General features: G+C 44.5%; 1 protein-coding gene across 1 annotated transcript in view; it reads left to right on the forward strand.

Moving 5' to 3' along the window:
• The window catches only part of acss3 (acyl-CoA synthetase short chain family member 3), a 45816-nt gene that overhangs the window by 18503 nt on the left and 4971 nt on the right, over positions 1-22342 (forward strand). The window contains exons 9-11 of the mRNA XM_084345452.1: positions 2456-2559; positions 21720-21815; positions 22040-22103. Coding sequence (XP_084201578.1) covers positions 2456-2559; positions 21720-21815; positions 22040-22103 — 264 coding nt within the window. The remainder of the gene's footprint in view (positions 1-2455; positions 2560-21719; positions 21816-22039; positions 22104-22342) is intronic.

A 22342-nucleotide genomic window follows, 5' to 3' on the forward strand; every position in this document is an offset into this window, starting at 1 on the left:
GAGGTGCGTAGAGTAGCCAAAAAACTCAAAATATTACATTAAACTTTTAAATTCCAGTTTAGGTGTCCCTAGTCTCAGGTCTCTCCAATGACATGAAGACAATAAGAGTCTCCTGTCTTCCTGAAAATGACTTAATGAGGCTAATGAGGAGATAATGCTGTGATGTTTCATCGTTAAAGGTCAGGGGAGCGATTCTGGAGATTTCGATTATATTATGAGTGAGTCAGGCTTCACCAATGAGTCTGACTAGAACGACTAGTTAAAAGCACAAAGCTCACACAATGTTAGTTTGAATATTTACATTACAGAAGAACAATTTATCAATAAAAGTTAATCAAGTACATGTAGCAGAATAAATGTGACTCATTGCTACCTACCTGTGCAATCAGGAGGCAGTCACATTACCTGTTATAATCAGGTTTAACACTAACATACAAGTAGTTGATATTTAATTATTATCGGAGGGTAATAGTATTCTTTGAAAGCGCTCCTTGAGCATCTAGTGGCAGTATATTTAACATTTTGTTCAGCTTACGGACGAGAATCCACCGTTCTCGGCACTGTAGCCCTTTTTTCTGCAACCCCAGTGTTACTGAAACAGCAGAGAGAACCAGACTGCACAACATTTCCCCGAGACCTGAGCAGCACTGGAGAAAGAGAATGAAATATTACCCAGGGAGAGGGCAAGACAAGAAAAGATATGAGTCACTGGGGAGAGAGTGAAATGATGAAATAGTTTTTGCCGGTTGCAGAAGATAGAATGTAACTCGGAGTCTGATTGGAGTTGGAAGGTCAGTTCGCCATCACCAAGTGTTGACCGATGAGTGATGACCAGCAGTCATTTGTGTGTAAGTTTAGCGATCGGACCGGCATCCGCGGCCGCGCTGTGGCCCGGACCCTCCACAGCCTCGTAGCGGGCGCCCAGCGGTGTTGTGAATTAGATATGAGCAGCCGTGGGCAGCCATCAGATGGAGTTTGGGGGAGAGTGATGGGGGGAGAAATCAGGGAGGCTGAAGATAGAAACCACAGTGATTTGGGTCACTCGGAGGGCACGGAGGGAGGGTTTTATGAAGTCGGGGGAGGAGCAGTTGTCCAAACAAGGTGGGAACTGAAGCTGGAGGGATTCAGATGTCCTTGCAAGAGTGTGTTGTCTCTAGGTACTCTGTGATTGTGTTTCCTGGAAGACAAACATCCGACCTGAAATGCCTGCATACACGTTTCAGATGGAAGGAACAAAAAGGGAATTTATTGTTTTCTGCCGTGACATTTAAAGCAAGAGGCTGAAGACTGAACTCTGAAGCTCCACACAAACCTTCACTTGTCCGGGTAGTTGTGACCATGAAGCCACCAGAGGCAGGATGGAAAGATCCTTTCGGAGGGTGCTGCCTTGAAGTTTTGTATTTGTGGTCTGACGGCGTTTTCCTTTAAAAGATATTGCAAGAGCGCAAAGTCACATTGAAGAGTGTAAAGAGAAGCTTATCTGACCGTTCTCAACTGATAAACACTTAAAGCTGAGAGGTAAATCACAGGTTCTCCAGCTGCACAGGTTTGAGGATCTCTCACTTAATGTAAATATGAAGTGAAGTGTATAACTAGCGTACTTAAAGACATTAGCCCCTTTTGAAACAGCCTGTTCAAGGCAGGAATATCGGACCTTTTTTCTGCCTCGCCATTCTGTACAAAAGGTACGAAGGCATTGCTGTTTCGCCTCTGGGCCAGAAGTGGTGGTAGTAACAGAGCTGAGTCGACGTCTATGTAAACAAAAAAAAAGTGAGCCGACCCAGGTTTTGTAACTTTTGACGAGGCTTTGATTGCAACCATGAGGAAGTTGGAGAGTTCCTCTGTGCAGAGGATGAGATTAACCACCGTATAACAGGGGTGGTAAATGATTGTTAGGCCTTTGTCGTTGAGAAAGCACCGCCTGGCCGTGTGCAAAATGTCAAACGAGTTGCTGATGCTGTTGTGTTAAACGTCACCAAGTACCGATATTGCCCTACCACTGGACTTATGGTGTCGGCGTATATGTTGTGTCATATGTGCCGATACGAAAACTTTTTTGAACACATTGTAGTGCAGAAAACCACGCTTGGGATTCTTTATAACTATTAAAGTCTATCAGAAGTTTACTGTTTCATTGCACTCATCATTTTGCACAATAAAGTTTATTGTTAAACTGTAAAATATCCTGCCTCTGTTATTAATCTTTGTCACAAGTGTTTCATTTGAGAGATCATTCCAGAAAAGGTGTGTATGTCGGCCTGAAGAAGGGTCTTCACTGCACGATCTCTATACTTTTTCACATTCAAGTTTTAAAAACGTATAACTTTGGACACCCTCGAGAAAAAGTCAGTTTTTCTGTTGCACAGATGTTGTGTTATCTGGAGCGTTCCTGTGAGAGAGCACTCATGTCATGTTTCCTCGAGGTGATTGACAGGTGCGGCCTGTGTCCCTGCAGGTTGCGGTCTTTATTCCTGGCAGGAGAGCGTTGTGACGTGGAGACGCTGGAGTGGGCGAAGAGGAGCTTCGGGGTTCCTGTCCTGGATCACTGGTGGCAGACTGGTGAGGAAGGTTTTTCTACTTTCTAAAGACACAAATCAGACGGGGGGGAGATCTGGATTTACGACGAGCTGTGATCTTTATGTCGTTGACGGGCTGCATTTAAAGCTGCACTGCGGATGATTTTGATGTAAATATACAGGAAGCATTTCCTATCTGATCCCATACATTCTGACTTTTAGTCCACGGCTGCGTGTTCTGACAGGAAGCAGATAGTGGAAATGGGATTTAAAGCGATATCAGTGACACATTATGTTCTGTCCTGCTGCCTCTTTTGTCTTTTTTGGTAAAAAGGCATCACAGCACGCAGAGCCGTCGCGGTTCATCGACTTAATGCAACAGGATTTCTGGTGGTTGAAGTTAAAAACTGTTGAACCATTTCTCCCCGACCATCTGCTCCGTGCGTGAAGCTTCCTTCCCTGTGCAGTTTTAATTATATCAGTTTAGTGGGTTGAGATGCGCTTTACCCCTCAAACTTTCAGGGATTAAGTTCTTATGATACAGATACTGAGAAATCATTTCAGGGACCTCGGGCTCTTTATTAGCGTGAACTGTGTACGATGTTTTAATTTAACGTGATCTTTAAAACTCCGTCTCGTCCTATGCTTATCAGTGTGAGAAGACTATAAATGTGGTCTTTGCTGTATTTTATTAGTCCGCTGACATTAACTTGGCCTTGAGAGGAGGCATAACTCCAGAAGATCACTATTCCATGAAAGGCTGGCACATTTTATCATACTTCCCCCTTTGATTAATCCCTCCTATGATTTGTGCTGGGGACCAGGGGATCGGGTCCCTTCTCCTGGAGAAATTACGACATTAAAAAACCTCTGTGGTTTGAATTTTTTAAGCTTCTCCGGGAACTGATTGTTACACGGAGTGATGCGTCGTCATTTGCGCCGGATCATTTGGAGAAAACATGTCATTCCTCTGATTAAGCACATACATTTTTTTGTGCAGTAAGTCTGGTTTCCCTGCTCTGCAACTTCTAGTCGATATTTAAGCCATTTCCACCTAAGAGGACAAGCCACCACGGGTCTCCTCACCCCATAATCTTCCAGTCAGTTGAGACAACTCCCAGAGAGCATTTCTTCAACCGGTCACATCGCAGGGCTGCGTTTAAACTTTGGTTTTGATTGAGTTCACTTGATGTTTAATTGACTCTGCACCCGTACGAGACACAGTGACTGGCCGAGATGTGCGCTTAGAAAGAGAGATAAAGGAAGGAAAACAATCACGGGCAGCTTGTCCGTCACTTCAGGAGCGGAAATTGAAATGGCTTCGCCCACTGTCGCAGTCAGGCAACTTAATAATGAGTGTTTACCATCTTATTCCTGACTCAAAGTCCAAAAACACTACAAAATGAGACCCAGCCGAGTGCATGTGAATCCTGTCGATTTCCACTTCACACGATTACAATAAATTGCGGTTAATCGGCCGGGCTGCAGCGGGTCTTTAAGTCTGTTAACACTGTCAATATCTCAGTGCCACATTGCACCAGCGCACTTTAAATGAATGTCGCGCTCGCAGAAGCCGAGTCGCGGTCGTCATTTTAATGACTTGCTGACCTTAACTCGTCCAGTGCGTGTTGCAGTTTCCTAGTCGGTGTGTAATCTCCCCTTTTTTTTCATCACCTCACAATTGACCCATTATCCAACATGGCCGCTGTGGGCCTTGATGATAACACACAGTATGTAATTGGAATTTGAGTTCCCAGCTTCCCCTGCATTGTTTTTTAGGGCCTCAGTTTGTAATGGTTCTTGAATGGCTGGCAGCCCGTTAGCCTCTTGGATGGGAGACCTGAATCCAGGCAGCGAGCCATCATGCTAATGTCACCCCCCCCCCATTTTTTCATTGCTGTCCTCGCCAGTCAGCTATGATGAATGTGCCCGGCGACAGTGGAAAAGCACAACTGGACGTCTCTTTGTTTTGTAATATCCTGCCTGCGCGAACAGAGGGATCGATGCGGGACAAGACGACGTCTCTGTGTTAAATATGGAATCGATACTGTTGTTGGAGCGTTGGAAAGCCATCGACCTTGAGTTCGTACAGGCGGCGCAATCTGATCTGAGCGCAGATTAGCTCACTTGGCTGATTGGTCTGTCCGAGCTCAAAGTGTGAAGAGCTCAATACTGCAATAATGCAGAAATATGACTTATCAGTTCAGACTCTTGTGGTTGAAATGCTCACCATATTGTATGCTCATTACATATATATTGCATTCTTGTTCAATGCTGCATCATTTACAGGCGACAAGGGCATTTCAGCTCGGACAACTTTGGCGAGAAAATTACCTTTTTTTCCGTCAAATTTGATCCCTTTACACACCTCATCGTTGGCAGGTATTTGCCCCTTAATACAATCTATATGATAAAGAACAAACACAAGCCAAAAGACTATTTTCTTTATAGTAATCTGGACATTTACCCATTTGTCTGCAATTTTGAGGGCGACTTCGTGGTCGTAAACTTGGTCATTTTTGCTTTTATGAGACGGGGGACTCGTTAATAGTTATTGTCTTTGTGGGGATAGATACTCCAGATGCTCCACGAAGGATCACTCCAGAAACAAAAAAAAACAAACAATAAAAATGTATTTGAGATAATTTGCGCTATAGAAAAAAGAACCCAAATGCAAGACACTTAGTCGGGGCAGGTTGAAAGACAAAAGGCGAGCTTAAAAACAAAAAAGCTGAAGTCCAGACGGCGAAAAGTGGCAGGCAATAAAAACAAGAAATGAGGCAGGAACACGTAAGGGGGAAACACAGGACTGGGGAACTGACATAGACCATCTGACAACTGAAACAAGGGAAACACACACTGACTAAACACAGGGACTAACTAACCAATAAAAACACAGGTGGAGACAGAAAACAGGTGGGAAAGAGACAAAGACAGGAAGTGTAAAGCAAAACATGACACACAAGGAGTCTTTGAAAAACTGTGACACAGGGTTTCATGACACATGTAGACACTGTAGAGATGCTCAGGTACTGTAAATATTATACAGCTGCCAAAGTACACTACTTCAGTGTTACATCTGATTGTTTACACGGCGACAAATCTTTTTATTTTGTGTTTTGTGAATATGTTTGGCCCCAAAAAATAATGCAACTCACTGACTATCACACATGCTCTGTGGAGAAGCAGTGGATTTAATACCGGGGAGCGTCTCCCACTGATTGTGGTGCAGCCTCTCTTTGTTCATGTTCCTACTTGTGTCATTATCCTGGAGGAGCTTGTTAGGGACCCGGTTGGCGCGATGTCACTGCTCACCAAGAAAAGTCAGCAGAGCAGACACGCACGGTGAGAGAGAATGAGGAAGTGAGGCAGTCGGGGAAATTAAATGATGCTTTAGAGAAAAATGCCCCCACCTCTGATCTGATCTACCGATAGACGCCATCCTGAGTGCTGACACACTGTAGCTGCACACGCTGTGGTTTTGTTCTCAGCAGTGAGCTCGTAGAAAATGAAATTCAATAAATTCACAGCGGTGCAATAATGGCAGTGAATTCCCTCTCCGTGGTATTTTTATGCACAGTTTAAATATCCATACGCTGATCTTTTATTACATAAGGCTTTTGGTGAGCATTCACTGTTTATGCGAGCAGAGCGGGGGAGCTGGAGAGTAGGCAGCCAACGCACACAGGCAAACACGAGATTATGATATTTGAACGGCTTTTGGCGCTGCGAGGTTTTAAACGTTTACTCCGTTATGTAGAATACATCCCGCGCTCTCCACCTGCGCCTCCGTCTTTGAGCGTCTCCGGCTGGCAGCGCAGATTTGGTTTTGGACTTAACCGACACTTGGATGTTGCTGAGCAGAGCTGTTGATTCCCATCTCTCTCCCCGCAGCTTCAGTGTTTGTGAGATAACATTTCATTCTACTTGAACATAGGGGTTGTTTGTTTCACGCTCAGGTTTGGATCTCACTTCCTCTCACACACACACACACCTGAACAAAATTGTGTCACACTTTGTGGCCGCCCCAGCCAGGTGATTTATTGAGTTTGGAGGAAAAACCTCTGGCGCCCTCTTGATTTCTGTCTAGATGTGTAAATCCCATTGGATTCTTCACCCCCTGCTAAACTCAATAACTGGCAGCTGCTGGCGGCCGACGCTGCAATCCAAATGTGTTCTCCACTCTTTTCACGCTAGAGCGGGTCACTCCTCGGCTCACTTTCTTTTCTCTTTGCGTCTCAGGCAGTTTCACTTCGAGTGTGTGGGTGAAAAAGCCTCTGCTATCTTATACAAAATCATTAAATCGTCATTAGTTTGTCATTTCTGCGGGAACGGAGCAACTTTTCAGAGCTTTTCTCAAGCTGTTTGACCTCACCTGGATATTCCAGCAACACCTATTTTTCTATCAACATTGTTGGCGGCGTTATTGTTTCTGATCTAACAACAACTTCCCAGAAGAGACCGAAACTAACATTTAATTCTTCATACTAACAAGTACTGCCACGGCCAGATAATAGCTTATGCGTTTGTGGACAGAACAATGGGTTACATGCAGTATATTGTTTCATTCTTTCAACAATAAATTGGTTTTACTCTCTTTTTATCAGGACCTACATGAAATTACACTCACTCATAGATACCAGCTGCCTTAATACACCAGATCTTTCATCAGGATCCCTGAAAAATGTATAAAAATGTCAAAAAACGCCCCAGTAGTTTTTATGTAATCCTGCTGACAAACCAATAACCATCAAACAAAACGTAAATGGGTGAAAATGAACTCCTTGGTGAAGATAATTGATCAATCAATTGATATGATTTACAGGTCCAGTGTAGGGAGTCCAGGGGTCGTAGGTCAGGTCAGCAGCATCCCAAAGCGTCAATAATTAACAAGTTGGGAACGAGAATCAAAAATCAACTTTCTTACAAATTAGTTTCTTGCCCAGGGGCTCCATTAATTACTAAACATCGTGCAGTGACGCTTCGTATATAAGCAGTTTGAATTAGGGCTGCAAATGATGATTATTTTCATTGTCGATTAAACTGCAGAACTTTTTCACGACTTGATCAGTCCGTAAAATGTCAAAACAAATTGCGGAAATTGCTCATCAGAATTTCCCAGAGCCTGAAGTGCAGTCCAGAACACAAAGATTCATCATTTAGCCTCACAAACGACAAAGAAAAGCAGCAAATCCTTACATTCAGGAAGCTGGAACCAGCAAATGTTCGACATTTTTCGCTTGAAAAATGACTGAAAACATGAATCGACTGTCAAAACAGATGGCGATCAGCTTTCTTTTGATAAACTAATCGATTAATGGACTAATAATTAACATCCTCAGCTCTTCCTGCTATGATTCAAAATGTCTGCTGCAGACAATAAATATAAAGAAACCTTTTGCTGCTTTTTGTGTTCTCTATCAATAAACCAGGAGAAAGCGAAGTTATTTGTCAATCAACAGTCTGATCAGTTAATCGACTAGTTGTCGCCGCTGTAGTTTAAATGCATCAGTATTTTGTAACGACACACAGGTATCAGATGTCAGCGAAGGATAGAAAACGTTGTGTACGCAGCTTCCCTCTGCCTGTTCCGAGTTCATAAGTCACCCTGCTCAGTGTCGCCGCGCGCTGTTCGACCGCCTCTCCGGAGACAGGGCATCCATCAAGCCACTTTTTAGCAATGTCGCCGCGTTGATGACTCTCCTTCATCTCCCCCCGCCGACAGAAGAGAAGCAACTCTGTCGACGGCGAGCGCTTTAGCATTCAAGGCTGGTTTCCTCATCACGGAAACGACAGAGACGGACTCCTCCTAAAGAAACTCATTATAGTCAAAACACCTGAAAAGCAGAGTTATTTTCCCCCCGGCTTCCAGCTCAGTGGGTATAAACTAATTTTTCAAACTTGTGACAGTCTTTTAGGTCGCTCGCTCACGCGTTTCGCTTTTCACGTGTAAATATTGATAGATCTGCCCTTCCACTTGTTCGGCGGGGGCTGTCCTTTGTGGTCGCTGGGTAGGAATTGAACAAAATCAAATCATCAGCGCAGTTGCTCGTTAATCTTCCCAGCTGCACGCTTGTAATCCTGGAATGTAATAGCTGTAATCGATGGCGAGAAAAGGAGCGCCATGAGCAATGATGGGAAGAGTGGGAGAGCAGAGGGGTAGGAAGTGGGATAAGATGAGCTCCTCTTGGGTTTCAGGAAGAGGTTAGCATCATACCTGGATTCTTTGACCTAAAATCTGACAAATCTATATATGACTTACTTGACGATAAAGAGCCGTGCACTGATTATTGATTTTTAATGTTATTGAGGGATTCAGGCTGGAGTGAAAAATTGCTGAAGCTTTGCTTTGACCAGGAATGAGATGGAAATCTTCCCCGAGGTTCAGGGCTCGTACAGCTGCAGGAAATTCTTTCAAAGGCTTAAATTTTAATTTCAAGGTTTGAAAGATGCCTGGATTTTTGATGAAGTACTTGAAACTCGGCCTGGGCGATATGGCTGATAAGTCTATCACGAGAGAAAAGTTTAAGGTTTAAGGGGATAAATGGTTTTGCTGCTGACTACCTCTCCATGATTGACTGCCTGTGGGTTGTACATGTAGATGGTATCGAAGCAGCTAAGGTGGAAAAATGAGTTTGTCGTATTACTGGTCCGGGTGCAGGCGGGAATTTTCTTTACTCAAAGTTGTCGTGAGGGCAGAAACGTTTGTGATTGGTTTAATCTGACAACCAACCGCAAGAGAGGGGAGAATAGCAGAGGCGGGGCCACCATTTTGAAGTTGTGCTTGCCGAAACTTCTGCCCTGCTGCTGGTTATCATTTCTGCATTCAAGCAATATCAAGGTAAGTTTTTTTTTCTGTGAAATAAAAGTGCTCAACTAACAAGAAAAGTAATAGTAAGTTGTTTGTGTGTGTATCCGTGGAAGATTATTTCCCCTCACTCAAATGATAATGCTAATGCTGAGATATCTTTCTGAAGCTAGCGAGCTAGTGCTGCATGTGCTAGGCTAGCAAGTAGCCAGTTAACTAGCATTCTGGGTCTGATTTGATGTGCAGGGCAGGAGCTATAAATTGTTTAGTCTCTCCTGGTCCCAGGGCTGGTCTAACATTCTCCTAACATTCAACTAACAAGATATCATTTTGGATAAATATATGTGTGTGAATACGTAGTTCATCACAGATGTAAGTTGTTGGAAAACCTTGAAAATACTTGAAAAGTGCTTGCATTTGTCCATGGAAAAGGTGCAGGGACCCTGAGGTTACTGCTCAGTGTTATTATCTGCTATTGTTGGAAGCAGTGTGGGATAAAGGTCCTTGGAGTTGTTGTACAGTACGTCAGGGTTGCTCCTCACGAGTCAGCGTATGTTTCACGGCCAGCTGAAGCACATGCAGTTTATTTTCAATTCACTTTAAGTGGTAGCTTTATTTATTATTTGGTGCTATATATATAAATGAAGAGTTGCTGGCTAAATTAATAATCAATTACAAGTGGAATCAAATATTTTTCACTTGATTTTGTTTTTTGATCAAAACACGTTTGAACCCCACACGCCTGTCGTCGCTGACACTCTTGAAGTGTATTCTCCAGCTCTGCAGTGTAAACCTGCTTTATCATCACTGTGGAGTCCTCTATTCATCAGCCCGTGTGTTAAAAGATGCATCATCCAGTTCACTGGACAACTCAAAAAGCTGGCAACAGTTCATCAACGGTGCTCGGCGCATACAGATGAAAAATTAAAGACAGCTCAGGGTTTCGGTTCGCATTATTTTCCCATCCATCCCCCCCGGGGTCTTTCTTTACCTCCCGGCGGATTCACAGACAGTCGCATCACACAAAGAGCTGGAGTCACTTCTAACACAGCTCTCCTCAGACCTGCATGAGGCGTGGTTGGAGAAATGGAAGAAAGGTAGCTGACGTGTGGAGAGAGGCAGAGTGATGTACAGCAGAGGAGAGGTCAAAGCAATAGACGGATATTTTCGCATATAAATCTCAGACTTACATTTTACCAGCGAATGCCAAATTTACACTTTTCTTTCGCTAACAAGCTCACGTTCGACAATCTCACTAATTTGGCCAATGTAGCTCGTTGATTGGTTTTCGCTCTGGATCGCTCGGCCGGTGCGGTCGAGATTAGTTTCCTGATCCAGACTGGAAGTGACTGGTGTGCTCGTTATTCCCCATGCGAAACGGACTCCATCATTTCTCAGCCTCCCCCCCCCGCTGACATCTGATGTGCTGATTCATCCTGTTCCACACCGCTCTTTATTGCACCTGTGATTTTTCCTCCACCTCCCCTCCTTCATCTTCATTATCATCGCATTGTGTGCTTCCTTCACATGCACACGCTCCCACACGTGTGTTATCAACCCCCCGCTAACCCCGCACACACCCAGGACCGACGTGCGTGCACAGTGTGTCACCTTTGAGCCACCTGAAGCCACCAGCTAACTTCCCTTTATGTGCATATGAGAAAATGCCTGCTATTTCTGAGGCTGATAATAATCTGTGCCGCTATTTTAAGACCCAAGTGCCACTGGCGGCGGGTGGAGGGGGGTGATGATGAAGGTTGCTGATGTCACTGGTGTTGCCTGGCAACAAATGTGTGTTTCCAGTTGGCAGGGTTCGGCTGCCTCACCAGTGAGTGGTGGTGGATGGACTTACAGTAGTTGTTTTATGGGTTTGTCTCTCTCTGTTTTGTCTTTGTTTCTCCGTCTCTCTCAGACAGACAGCAGATGCCTTTATACAGAGACTGGAATTAGCTTTAAAAAGTGAACTGGACCTTCTCAAAGCACCTGTCTTGTCAAATAAATTGTAGAACTGACAATTTCTCCCCGCCGGCCTTTGCCAAATGCAGTGCTGGCACAGGTTTGTTTTCCACACATCCTCCTCCTCCTTGGAGTCGGAGCCTCAGAGGGTCAGCGAACGGCAGTTTTACAGCCTCCTTGAAAACACTTTCCTCACGCTGAAGCAAAACAGACGCTTTAACTGCCCGGCATTCGCTAACTCAGCGCATAGACAGCAATACACGGGGTCAGGGGTTAAGAAGGACTCTTAACCTTAAACCAGAGAGCTCAGCAGGAATACTTACAGGACTATTAGCTCTGCGGCGTTGATTTAAATCAGAACACACGATCCCCCTGCAGGATATCTTTTCACAAGAAGCTTCTCAGTGGTCAGCTTATTAATGATTTGGTTGTAACCCTCTCATGCCCCGAGTCTGTGGGGCTTCTTTGAGAGAAAAAAAAGCAAAAGACTGATTTAAAAGAACTACGTTTTGCACTGATATTTCATCATATTGTGCATTAAACAGTGAACAAGTCAGGTTTTCTCTGGCAGTAACACATTTTTAATTAATTTTCACACTTATTTGTGCTTTAAGTATTATTATAGAATGTGTGATTGTTGCGTCTCATCACCAGGTCGTCATATGCAGACTACTGAGTTTGGTGGCGTTGGTATTTGACAACATTGTAACGTGACTCAACAATCAGCTAGCTTTCTCCAGAATTGTTTACTCCACCTAAAAAGGAGCAACCTGTAAGATATGGCCACACTTGTAGTTTAAAACATTAAAAACATGTGTCCATGTGCTGTGTTGCAAAGATTTCTACTAGAGTTGGCATGCTAACCAGCTCGCCCCGGCCCGTCCTCTCTAATACCAGTTTGCACCGCAAGAGTCGTAAACCCCTCGTAGTTTCGGCTGGAAAATTGAAAAGTAGCGAGTTTGTTTCATAGTCTAATAAGTAAACAAAATAAACTCACAAAATGTAAAAGAAATCGTTATTTTTACACCTGTTTTCCTTATTAAACAGAATAATACAACCCTAAATAAAACTCACCAAACCAGTCTTCTGTAAATCGCCTCCATACCTTATCTTTTGGTCATCAATCTGGCATCTGTTGGTCTCAGAGGCTGTGTTCGGTCTCAGTCTGGTGTCCAGCTGTAATCTCTGTGAGTCCAGTAAACGATAGTCCGGTTGACAGTGCCCAGCTGCCCGCGGTGACTCCCCCCCGTCTTGTGAGATGATGGTGGCGGCCGACTTTCATCAGCTAAAAGGGGCTAGCTGAGCGGCTTGCTAATGGCAGCTAGTTACTACAGTCAAAGAGTAGCAAGTCTAGTACAGTGAGCAGACTTAGTGTTGTCCTTCTCTGTGGACATGGTGCATATTTGTTGTATTAAATATATAAGCTATAAGCGCCAGTCAACTTCCCCCCCTCACCTTATTTGTATTCTTACCCACCACTTGTCTCCACACACAGGTCCCTCAGCTTCTTCAAATCAGAATACATTTCAATTCAGTAAAATAGTGCCTGAGTCATGTCACCCCTCTGCTCTGTTGCCCACCTTTGGGAGCTGCGTGGGAGCTTTGGCTTTGTGCCTCATGTCATTCAACACCGAGCAACAAAAAAAGCTGCTGTCTCTTTACCCTGTCTCATTACGTTGCTGCAGAGACAGTAGCGCAGATGCCGTGGCTCCTGTAATTACATCTCCAAGAGCCGAGGTGCCACGTTCGCGTTGCCTCGTTGTCTTACTGGGGACTGCCGTCATCAGCTCCTCTAACCTGGGAATTTGTCTCATGCGTTCATTCCAAGCCATTGTAGCATTTGTCTGCCGAGGTTTCTAAGGCACAAGATGGGAGCCTTTCATTAGCAAGTTAAGTAGTGAATTTGTATGCATAAACTTAGCTCTGAGCAAATGAGCCGAGCTGTCTGAAAAGTGATAAGGGAGGCAATGTTTTTAGCTGATGGAATGAAATTATCCCTTGAAGAGTGCTAGTAGTAAATGGGAGTGTGTGTGTGTGACTGTGTGCCTGTTTCACATGACTGCTCATCTTGCTTTCAAGTCTGTCTTCGGTGGGCGGCATCTCCGACCTTTTGCGATAGCTGCAGCCCACTCTGATCCCCCACGCATTTTACTTTCTCCCACTCTCTCTCAGTTTGTGTGCACTTGTTATTTTTCTTCATCTTAACATTCAGCCCAATCAGAAACGCTTGGCTGACCAACCGTCGGGATCTGTCTCGTGTTCGGCTCATCAGCAGACTGCCGTTGATGGTCTTAGTCTGAGCTGTTTGAAGTTGTATTGTTTAACACTCCGAGCAGAACTAATCCCACAGGTCTCTCGTCAGATTTGGTCGTCAGTCATTTTCGAAAACCCACGCTGTCAGACGAAAACCATGGAAACGACGACAGCAGAGCTAGAGATGTTATTGGTGTGTGCGTTTCTGGAGCATGCTGCAAAGGTTTTATTTATGATCTCTTTTTTTCAAATGCCATTTTGTTTAAGGTTGAGGAATTTCTTGGGCTCTTCTTCTTTGTCTGAAGCAAACAAAATATAGGTTTTTTTTGTTTTGTAGGCCAGGTAACTTGCAATCTCCTCTCTTTTTGTCTGTTCTTATCATCTTCCCTGTTGATTAAGGTTCTCACCCTAATCCTAACCCTAACCCAACCCTAACCGTAGCCTTAAGCCAGCCTCATGAAAAATGGCCCCCTTTCACTAAAATATTCACCAAAAATACAAATTACACCTGAATCCAATGGGGACTGCTGTGTCTCGTTTAGCCAGCATAGGACCACGTTTGGGAGAAATTTCGAGTCAATTGGTCCAAAGACCTGGAAGCTATTGAAAAAATCGGCCGAGGTTTTCATGAAAAAGGCGACTTTTCTTTAAAATATTCACCAAAAATACAAATTCCATGGGAATCCAATAACAACTGCTGTTTTTTCTTTCGCCAGTATGGACAACATTTGTGATCAATTTTGAGTCAATCGGTCAAAAGACAACCTTAACCCGAAACCCTAGCCCCATAACCCTAACCCTAGAATCATCTTCCTTCTCCTTAACGTTGTTAGTTGACCATCTTGTTTAACCCAGACTGAGTTAACCCAGCAACCACACGTCACCAGGTCGGCCAGGAGATCATACACCTGAGGTAGAGAACCCCATTGACCTATATAACAATAACCAGGAGGAGGCTGATAAGAGATGGTGCAAGATTGGAGCACATACAGTACACCTTGCACAATCACATCTGGTCTTATCCTCAAATGCATTGACGTTGATGCAAATGTCCTTGTATAGATTTGTCCCAAACTGAGCTATTTTACAGAAGCTTGGAGTTTAAATCGACAGCCCCGTTTACAAAATCGCTGATTTACAAGAAATGTCAAGCTCTAGATACTCTGACAGCTTGGAAGAAGCTTTGTTTATGCCAAGAAAATATGCCACAAAAAGAGAAATGAGATTTCACGATGAGCTGATGCACTTTGGCATTCACAAGCGATGCGTCAGTGGCTCGACTCCCCCCAAACTAGAGAAGTTCTCAAGCAACATGTTTTCAGAGCAATGTGTCAGACAGCAGTGTGGCACCGTAGTCATCTTCCAAAGACACTTCCCCGCAATCCCATTGGAAAAGGTCGGACAGTCGGAGAAGACGGATCCATTGAGGCCAAATTGTTCCAGAAAAGCAGCTGCTCCACAAGAGCTCAGAGCTACACTGCAGTGAAGGGACCTGCAGTGACGGCAATAAAACACCAGCCTCTTCCTGAGTGCCCAAACACAACACAGTGTGTCACAGAGGAAACTGTGCATGAGTGACATGCTGCATATAAAAAAATGGGAAAAGCAAGAAATAAATATACCGGGGGTTGTTTGTGTATGTATGGGTGTTATATATTCATACTTGGAAGTTTATTTTGGCAGATTTCCATGAAACTCAGCCCAGAATAGACCCCATTAACTTTTGGTGCGGATCCGGATAAAGGAACGGATCCAGGAATTTTTTTCCCACTTCAACATAGGGAGGTAAGGCTTTTTTTTATTTACATTTTTGTTAATTTCTCAGGGAATACAGTGCCTTCAATCCATAGCGCCTCAGCTTCTCACAGACACACACATTCAGTTTGAATGAGTTTAGTGTTGGACGCAGCCAGAGCCGGGGATCGAACCACCGACCTTCCACCGCCGCCCCAAATATGCAGATAAACCCCCTTGCCTACTGTCACTCCAAATGTGGGATCAGTCAAAGCTTGCATTGTGAAATCACATGGTATCAGGTCATGGATCCAGTAATTGAAAGCTGCTGAATGGAGCATGAAGCCAGAAAAAGCTTGACTTCTCGAGTATACCAGGGTCTTCCGTGAGTGTGCGCATGAGATACTTCCACCAACCAAGCTGGCTAACATCGGATTTAGCGCCTGGTTAACTTGATTACAGATAAAATGATTTAATCTTGCAGCTCCTCTAGACTTTCCAAATGTTATCGGACTCAAATTCTGATCATTTGGGGGGGGTTGGCTTCACTTCCTGGGGGCTTGGTCAAGGGAACATCATTTCCCGTTCGTCTTCCTCCTTCTATTAATGGTGGGTGCCAAAGTATCTGTCGATTTAAACTCTATTGCATGAAAATATTTTCTAGTTTATCTCTTATACAGGAGACCTGAGAGAAAATGAAAAACCTGTCCTTTGTTCTGTCTCCAACAGGGGTGTCTCAGAAGCTCTAGCACTTCTGGGTGCCTATAATTTAAAGCCCAATTAGGAAAAAAGGACGTACAAACCTGTCATCAGGCAGCAGGTGCAAGCAACAGCTTCCACCTGACACCTAATTTAAATGTTTCAGCGGAGCGGCCACATTCAGACGTGAGAGTCAGCCAGTTAATTGCTTTGCTTTCTATCTGATTTTTCACGCTCATTTATAAATATTTAGAAATAGGCACATTATTCTGTTGTATTTTGGCTCGTAGCCCGACATGTTAGATTTCAAAGGTGGAGTGAGGCACACTTATCACTCTGATGCAGTCATTTTATTTTGAACCCTGTGGATTAAAGTTTCAGCACGTACTGCATTGTCACAAAATGCCTTTATTGGAGTTACAACTGCTCCTCTCTCTCCTCCTTCTTCAAGTTTCATACTCTACGCCCGGTCAGTCCTACTCTCACCCTGTATCCTCTGTTGACCCTGAGCTCAACACGTCCGTTTTATGTGTTCCTGTGTACTAACGACAGTGTAAAGGCAGAGAAGAAAGCAGTTTTTTTTGGAGGGCTTGGGGGAGTTGCGGAGGAAAGAGCTGAATAGCAGTTCCCACCCGAAGCTACTCGTAATGAGCACGGCTGTTCGATAGCACCTTCTCAGCTGAAAAGAGACGCTACCGTATCGCCAATCCCGCTTCTCCCAATGCATCCTCCAACAGCCCTCCCTCTCCCACAACCAATTCATCACACTCAAAATGCCTCTCGCTGGCCAGGCTCATCTCCAACAGGTCGAAGGAAGATTGATTTGTTTGTGTTTGGAGGCAAAGGGAGTGCGAGGGAGCGGGCGGGAGCCAAAAGAAAAGGAAAAGACAGAGGTGGGAGTCGGGGAAGACTGATACCGAGGTGTGTGTTTGTGTTCGTATGTGTGTGTGTATCACTGAGTCACACCAGCAGTCAGTCAGACGAGCAGATAGACATCCACGCAGCTTGAGTGTCTGTTTGTTTGTGTGTGATCGAGACATGCCCGCAGACGATGGTTTCAATCCCCCTCTACCCTTCACTCAGCTGTCTCAGCTTGTGGTGTCTACCTTTCCTACCTGGCATATTTAATCTCCTTTCTCTGCACGACGTGAACAGAATAGTAGCGGTGGAAGTGTGTTGTCTGTTTCACCTCAAGTTGTTTATGGGGCACTAGTGGAAAACATTGGAACTGCTAACTGCATGGCTAACTGAGCTAACTAGCTAACAGCAATCAGAGTTAGCAGCGGGTAGAGGCTGAATATGAGTTCATGTGCTGTGGAAATTAAAGGAAAAACATTTTTCCGACCGAGAAAATTCATGTGAGTGCCCTCCGAAGTCAGAACAACAGCAAGGAAAATGTTCGTACTCGAGTTGCTGAGTTATATGACGCTGAAACATGGCGGACGAAAGTAAACATTGGGTTGATTAGACACTTTTAGCGAAGGCATGTATTGTAAAGTCATTGTATTGTTTTCTTTGCGCTTCCTTGTCACTCAAATACTGCAAACTCTTTTTTGCATCCGACATGATGCACATGAACGCACCGAAGTCGGGAATAATGACTTCCGAACTCAGGAAATGGGACCATAATGCAGCATAATCTGCTGATGTGCTGCCCCCTAGTTGTTGAATCAGGGTATGAATAGACACAATTTTGACAAATGTCCCAATTGGATGAGATTTTGATGGTAGATAAGGTTGGGTTATTTAAGCGGGGAGATTATACTGTGAGGGTGTTTATTCATACAGTATTTCAACATCAATAGGGATAGTGTCAGAGTTTTGAATAAATAATAGAATAAAACTCCTCCTCAGTTTGCAGCAGACCCCTGTAGCATGTCGATAAACCTTTCAAAATGTCAGACTGTCAAAAATGTTCCCAGGTAAGCAACGTTTTTAATCATTTCTGTGTCTGTTCCTACTGGCAACACCTGCTGTGTTAGGATCTATTATGCCTTTCTACCATAGGAGTTCCCAGGAAGCATCAGTCTTTGAGTTATTTACCTGTCAGCTTAGCGTCTTTAACGTTAGATGTGAGGACACAATTTTTGTAGCGATGCAGCTAATTATCGCCGAGATATCTTCCCCTTTGAAAAGGTTCAATTTCATGCCTGAAAGCTGCACAGCCAGTCTTCCAGTATGCCTTGTAAAATGTCAAGGTCCAATTATATTGTCTTTTTTCATTTGGGTTTTGAATTTACTCGCCGGGCCTGAACTGCCGCCAGCGAGCCCCGGCTCCTGCTGTAAACAGCCAAGTTTAAACACTCCACTCATGCTGACACGGTTCAGCGGTTGTGTTGGGCCCTAATCGACATGCAATTCAGCGGAGCTTTTAAAGGACCCTTATGGCGCTCTTCAGGGTCAGACCCATAGATTAGTTTGCCAATACTGGCTGGTTATTTAGAAGTGGATGAGATGATGTCATCGGGGTGCATCAAGGTCCTAGAGCCATCACTTTTTTGCACAAAATATTGATTATATAAAACTAAAAAGTAGCAATACTGACCTTGTTTCAGTGTTTGCCCTTGCTCTAGGTTCAGTCAGATAATATGATGGCCATAAATGTTACAGTCCAAGGAGTAGTGTGTTGCTGAACACCTGAGGTGAAAAGAAAAGGCCGTGATTGGTCAACATGGGGTCTGTCATCACTCTGTCCGGACCCTGCTCTCTGATCAGGTGGCGGGGGGACTCAAAGCCCCCTGAAGACATGAAAAATCTTTTTTTTTATCATCAGAGCTGAATGCTGTCTCAGCTGACAGTGACAGCCTTTGAACCCTGCAGGGAGCGGCTAACCTGCCACTGATGAATGAGGGCTTACGTGGTTGGCAGTTCAGAGGCCACTGTGCTTGGTGTCAAGAACACCCCCACTCCTCCTCCTCCTCCTCCTCCTCCCTTTCTTCATTTGATAACTCAACCATCGGCAACCTCCTGCCCCCCAGCTCATGTCTTTGAAGCCTGCTGTGTTGAAGTTTGAAGCAAGTCTTTAGCTGGTTGCCCTTGTTTGAAAAGCAGCAGAGGGAAGAGGAAGTCCAAATCCACTTTGATTGAAAGAAATGGAACTTTAACAAGATGCTGGGATCGATTTTGTCTCGCTACATGTTGACCTCATCTTACCTTAGAAGTAGTTCATGATCTGAACATCCTGTTCCTTCTCTCTGTTGGGCTCTCACACTCCTTAGCCAGACACACACTGCGTTCAGCATATTGCAACCGTAAGGGACCTTTAAGGAGGTCTGACCAGTAGTTCCAATGGTTTTATGATGAGCGACAGATGGCAGCGATGCACTATTAAAAAAAGAACGTAAACGATAAAGGATTTGCAATTGCTTTGTGAAGATGGAAATGCATTCAACACTTTTGTTAGAAAGCATTTCAGTGAGAAACACTGTGTGTAAACAGACACCTCTATTTCCAAGAAAACTCCACAGGGCACCCTTAACTTAACAACTCCAATTCCAAAAACGTTGGGACGCTGTTTTCAAAGTAAATTAAAACAGAATGCAATCACTTGCAAATTAACTGTGTTACCAGACAGCAGTTTTACAAAGTGTTCCCTGCTTTCACAAGGCGATGAAGTTTGTCACAGCCTTGCTTGAGAACGACTGAGCCTTTTCATTCCAGATCATGATCCTATCACCTGCTACCAATACCCCATTTAGACTGGACAAAAAACCCCATTAACACCCATTAACATCTGGCTTTTGTCCTTCTTGGGCTTTCACTCCTGCGTCAGTGGTTACAGACAGCTCTGATCGGCTGTGATGAAAATATAGCACTCGGGTGGCTAATGTACGAATGTATGATGCACGTAGAGTTTAAGGACGCTGGGTTGATAATACCTTTACATCCGTTCCCTTGCAAGCAGCGTCCCAACATCATTCAGTCAGCACTGAGTTTGAAAGAGCAACTAAAATGAAAGATATGAAAATGTCACTATCCCTGCCAGCTGCCTCATCGGTACTGCACATGTGCAGCTCTCAACAGAGATGAGAAAGAAGCGAGATGTCTCACTCCTGAGCAACTTCCATCATCAGCTCCGGAAAAAAACAAGTTAAATGTCTTCTGGGTGTAGTCTGATGAGGTATATGATCTGCTGCGTTCTGCTGTTCCCCTGTTTTTTCCGTCCAAGAAACAAGACGAACAAGAAAAGAAAAAAAGGCAAACTCGTCCACTTGTAAGGGGAAAGAGTCAGTCACATATTTTCAGTTTACCTGGTTTTATAAAACCGCTGATTTGGGTGTCAGATGGTACAATGGACCTGTTAAATGTATTGCCTTTGTACTGTTTGCAGTTGAGTATGTGTCAAAAAGGATTAAAAAGATGATTGCATTCTGTTTTATGTTTTACACGGCGTCCCAACTTTTTTAAAAACAGGCTCCTAGATGTAACACTCATCTCTGTCTTTGCGTCACGTTGGTGTCGAGGTTCTCACTGCAGCCCGGTCTTTTAGTCTGACAGGTGTGCAACCCCGCTGAAGTCCTCTGCTGCCGGCGCTCCCCCTCAAGGTTTAATGAGGCGTCTGAGCTGCCTTTCTGCACGTCGCCGCTGTATCGACGGAGCTGTCATTTGCATAGCCGGCCTTCCAGCTCCGATGTTTTGCCGCCGGCCTTTGCCCTCTCAGAAGACGAGCCTCCTCTTCCAGCAGCTCTGCCACCGACTGCGTATTTCACTGGAATGCATGATTGAAGCGTTTTCCTCACCCCGCCCTCCCCTTCCCTGTGCAATAACTGATGCGATTTGGTTTTTAGTGCACCTCGCTGCATACATTAGCATATTAACAGGGGGAAAATGCCATGACACTCGTGGCCACAATAACTCAAGAAGAATACATGACAGTGACATCGTATTTACAGCGCAACGCACTCCCTATAGGCTCGATGATGTGATTACCTTTTGGAGCTGCTTGTGCATAAATTAGCATGTGAGTGAAGACAAATGGCAGCGTATTAGATCATTTAGCTGCCTCTTGTTTGTAAACTGCATCAGTGTCAAAATGTCAGACGGCTGATTGTTCCTGGGATGTAGATTAGATTAGATTAATCTCCATCTTTGTGCAGACAGAATGAATCAGCAGATGTAGAAGATTATGAAAAAGTCGCAAAACGATTGAAATCATCACTTTAAAGGTTGTTTCATGCTGTCTGTCACATGTTGTGTGCATCCTGGTTGAGACGTCAGTTAAGTAAAAACTCTTTGCCTGGGAAAAATGAGAAAATGAGGGACAGATGGAAGCACTCAGCTGCGTCTTTGTTCTCTTATTTACGCCGAGGAACAAGACGAACACCCAGCGACTGAAAAGTAGCGTTTCTTCACAGGGTTTTCAAGGCAGATGCTGAACTCGGGGCTCGTCTGCTGCTGTGTGATTTCTGATGTAATCTTGCTCACTGAGCCGGATCGATTCTGTTATTCATCCTCTGGGTGCGGGCCACGACGAACAGGCAAGACGCTGCTGGAAGTGGAGCACAGTCGGGTTGGGGACGTAGTCGGGGTGAGCCCATAGGAGCTGTCATAGTTTTGTATTATGTAGGTTAATGCTGCCTCGCAGAAGCAACCGCACAGGCTCTTTGGGTAAAGGAGGCAGGAAAGTCAGAAAAGCATGACGGCTGTGTCAAAATTGTCGTCCAGAGCTCTCACGCTTTCACCAAAACGTAACAGGTCTCCCAAACAGATATGAGTCCTCATGCTCCTCTTTTTCTGCCTCTCTCTCTCATCAGAAACCGGCTCAGCCATCACCTCCTCATGCATCGGGCTGGGGAACTCGCTCACGCCACCTGCAGGTCAGGCTGGAAAACCTGTTCCAGGGTACAACGGTAAGAGTCCGCACTGTAGATCCACATTTTGCTTTGTCATTATTTTAATGCGCTCAGTCAAAATTGCTTCCCTACAGTTAAAAAATACAGAAAACAGGAGTGTGTAATTCTGAGCGGCTGCTTGCAATTCCCTGCAGGGTCTTTAATATTATTGCTTTTCAAGTTTGCCAGTGGGTGAAACGCCGCCGCTGAATATGAATTGCCTGCTCTTCCCTTTCCACCAGTCACCGTGATCGATGATGACATGCAGCAGGTGAAGCCGAGGACCCTGGGAAATATCGTGGTGAGGTAAGCTGAGTGGTTTTGTTCACAGGCGTGCGAGCAGCTTTACCTTCCGTCTGTCACTCGCACACGCACACACATTTAAAATGTGACATAAACTCTCATCTTTCAACCATCAATCTTAATAATGTACCACTACAAAGAGCTTCACGTGTGTTTGTTTCTGTAAGAGAGCTGCCTGTGCACAGCTCGACTTCATCAAAAGCTCCTGCAGCCCTTTGCGCTGCCTTATCTTCCAGCCAGCT

This window comes from Pagrus pagrus (assembly GCF_965226575.1).
Source record: "Pagrus pagrus genome assembly, chromosome: 23".
NCBI lineage: Eukaryota > Metazoa > Chordata > Actinopteri > Spariformes > Sparidae > Pagrus > Pagrus pagrus.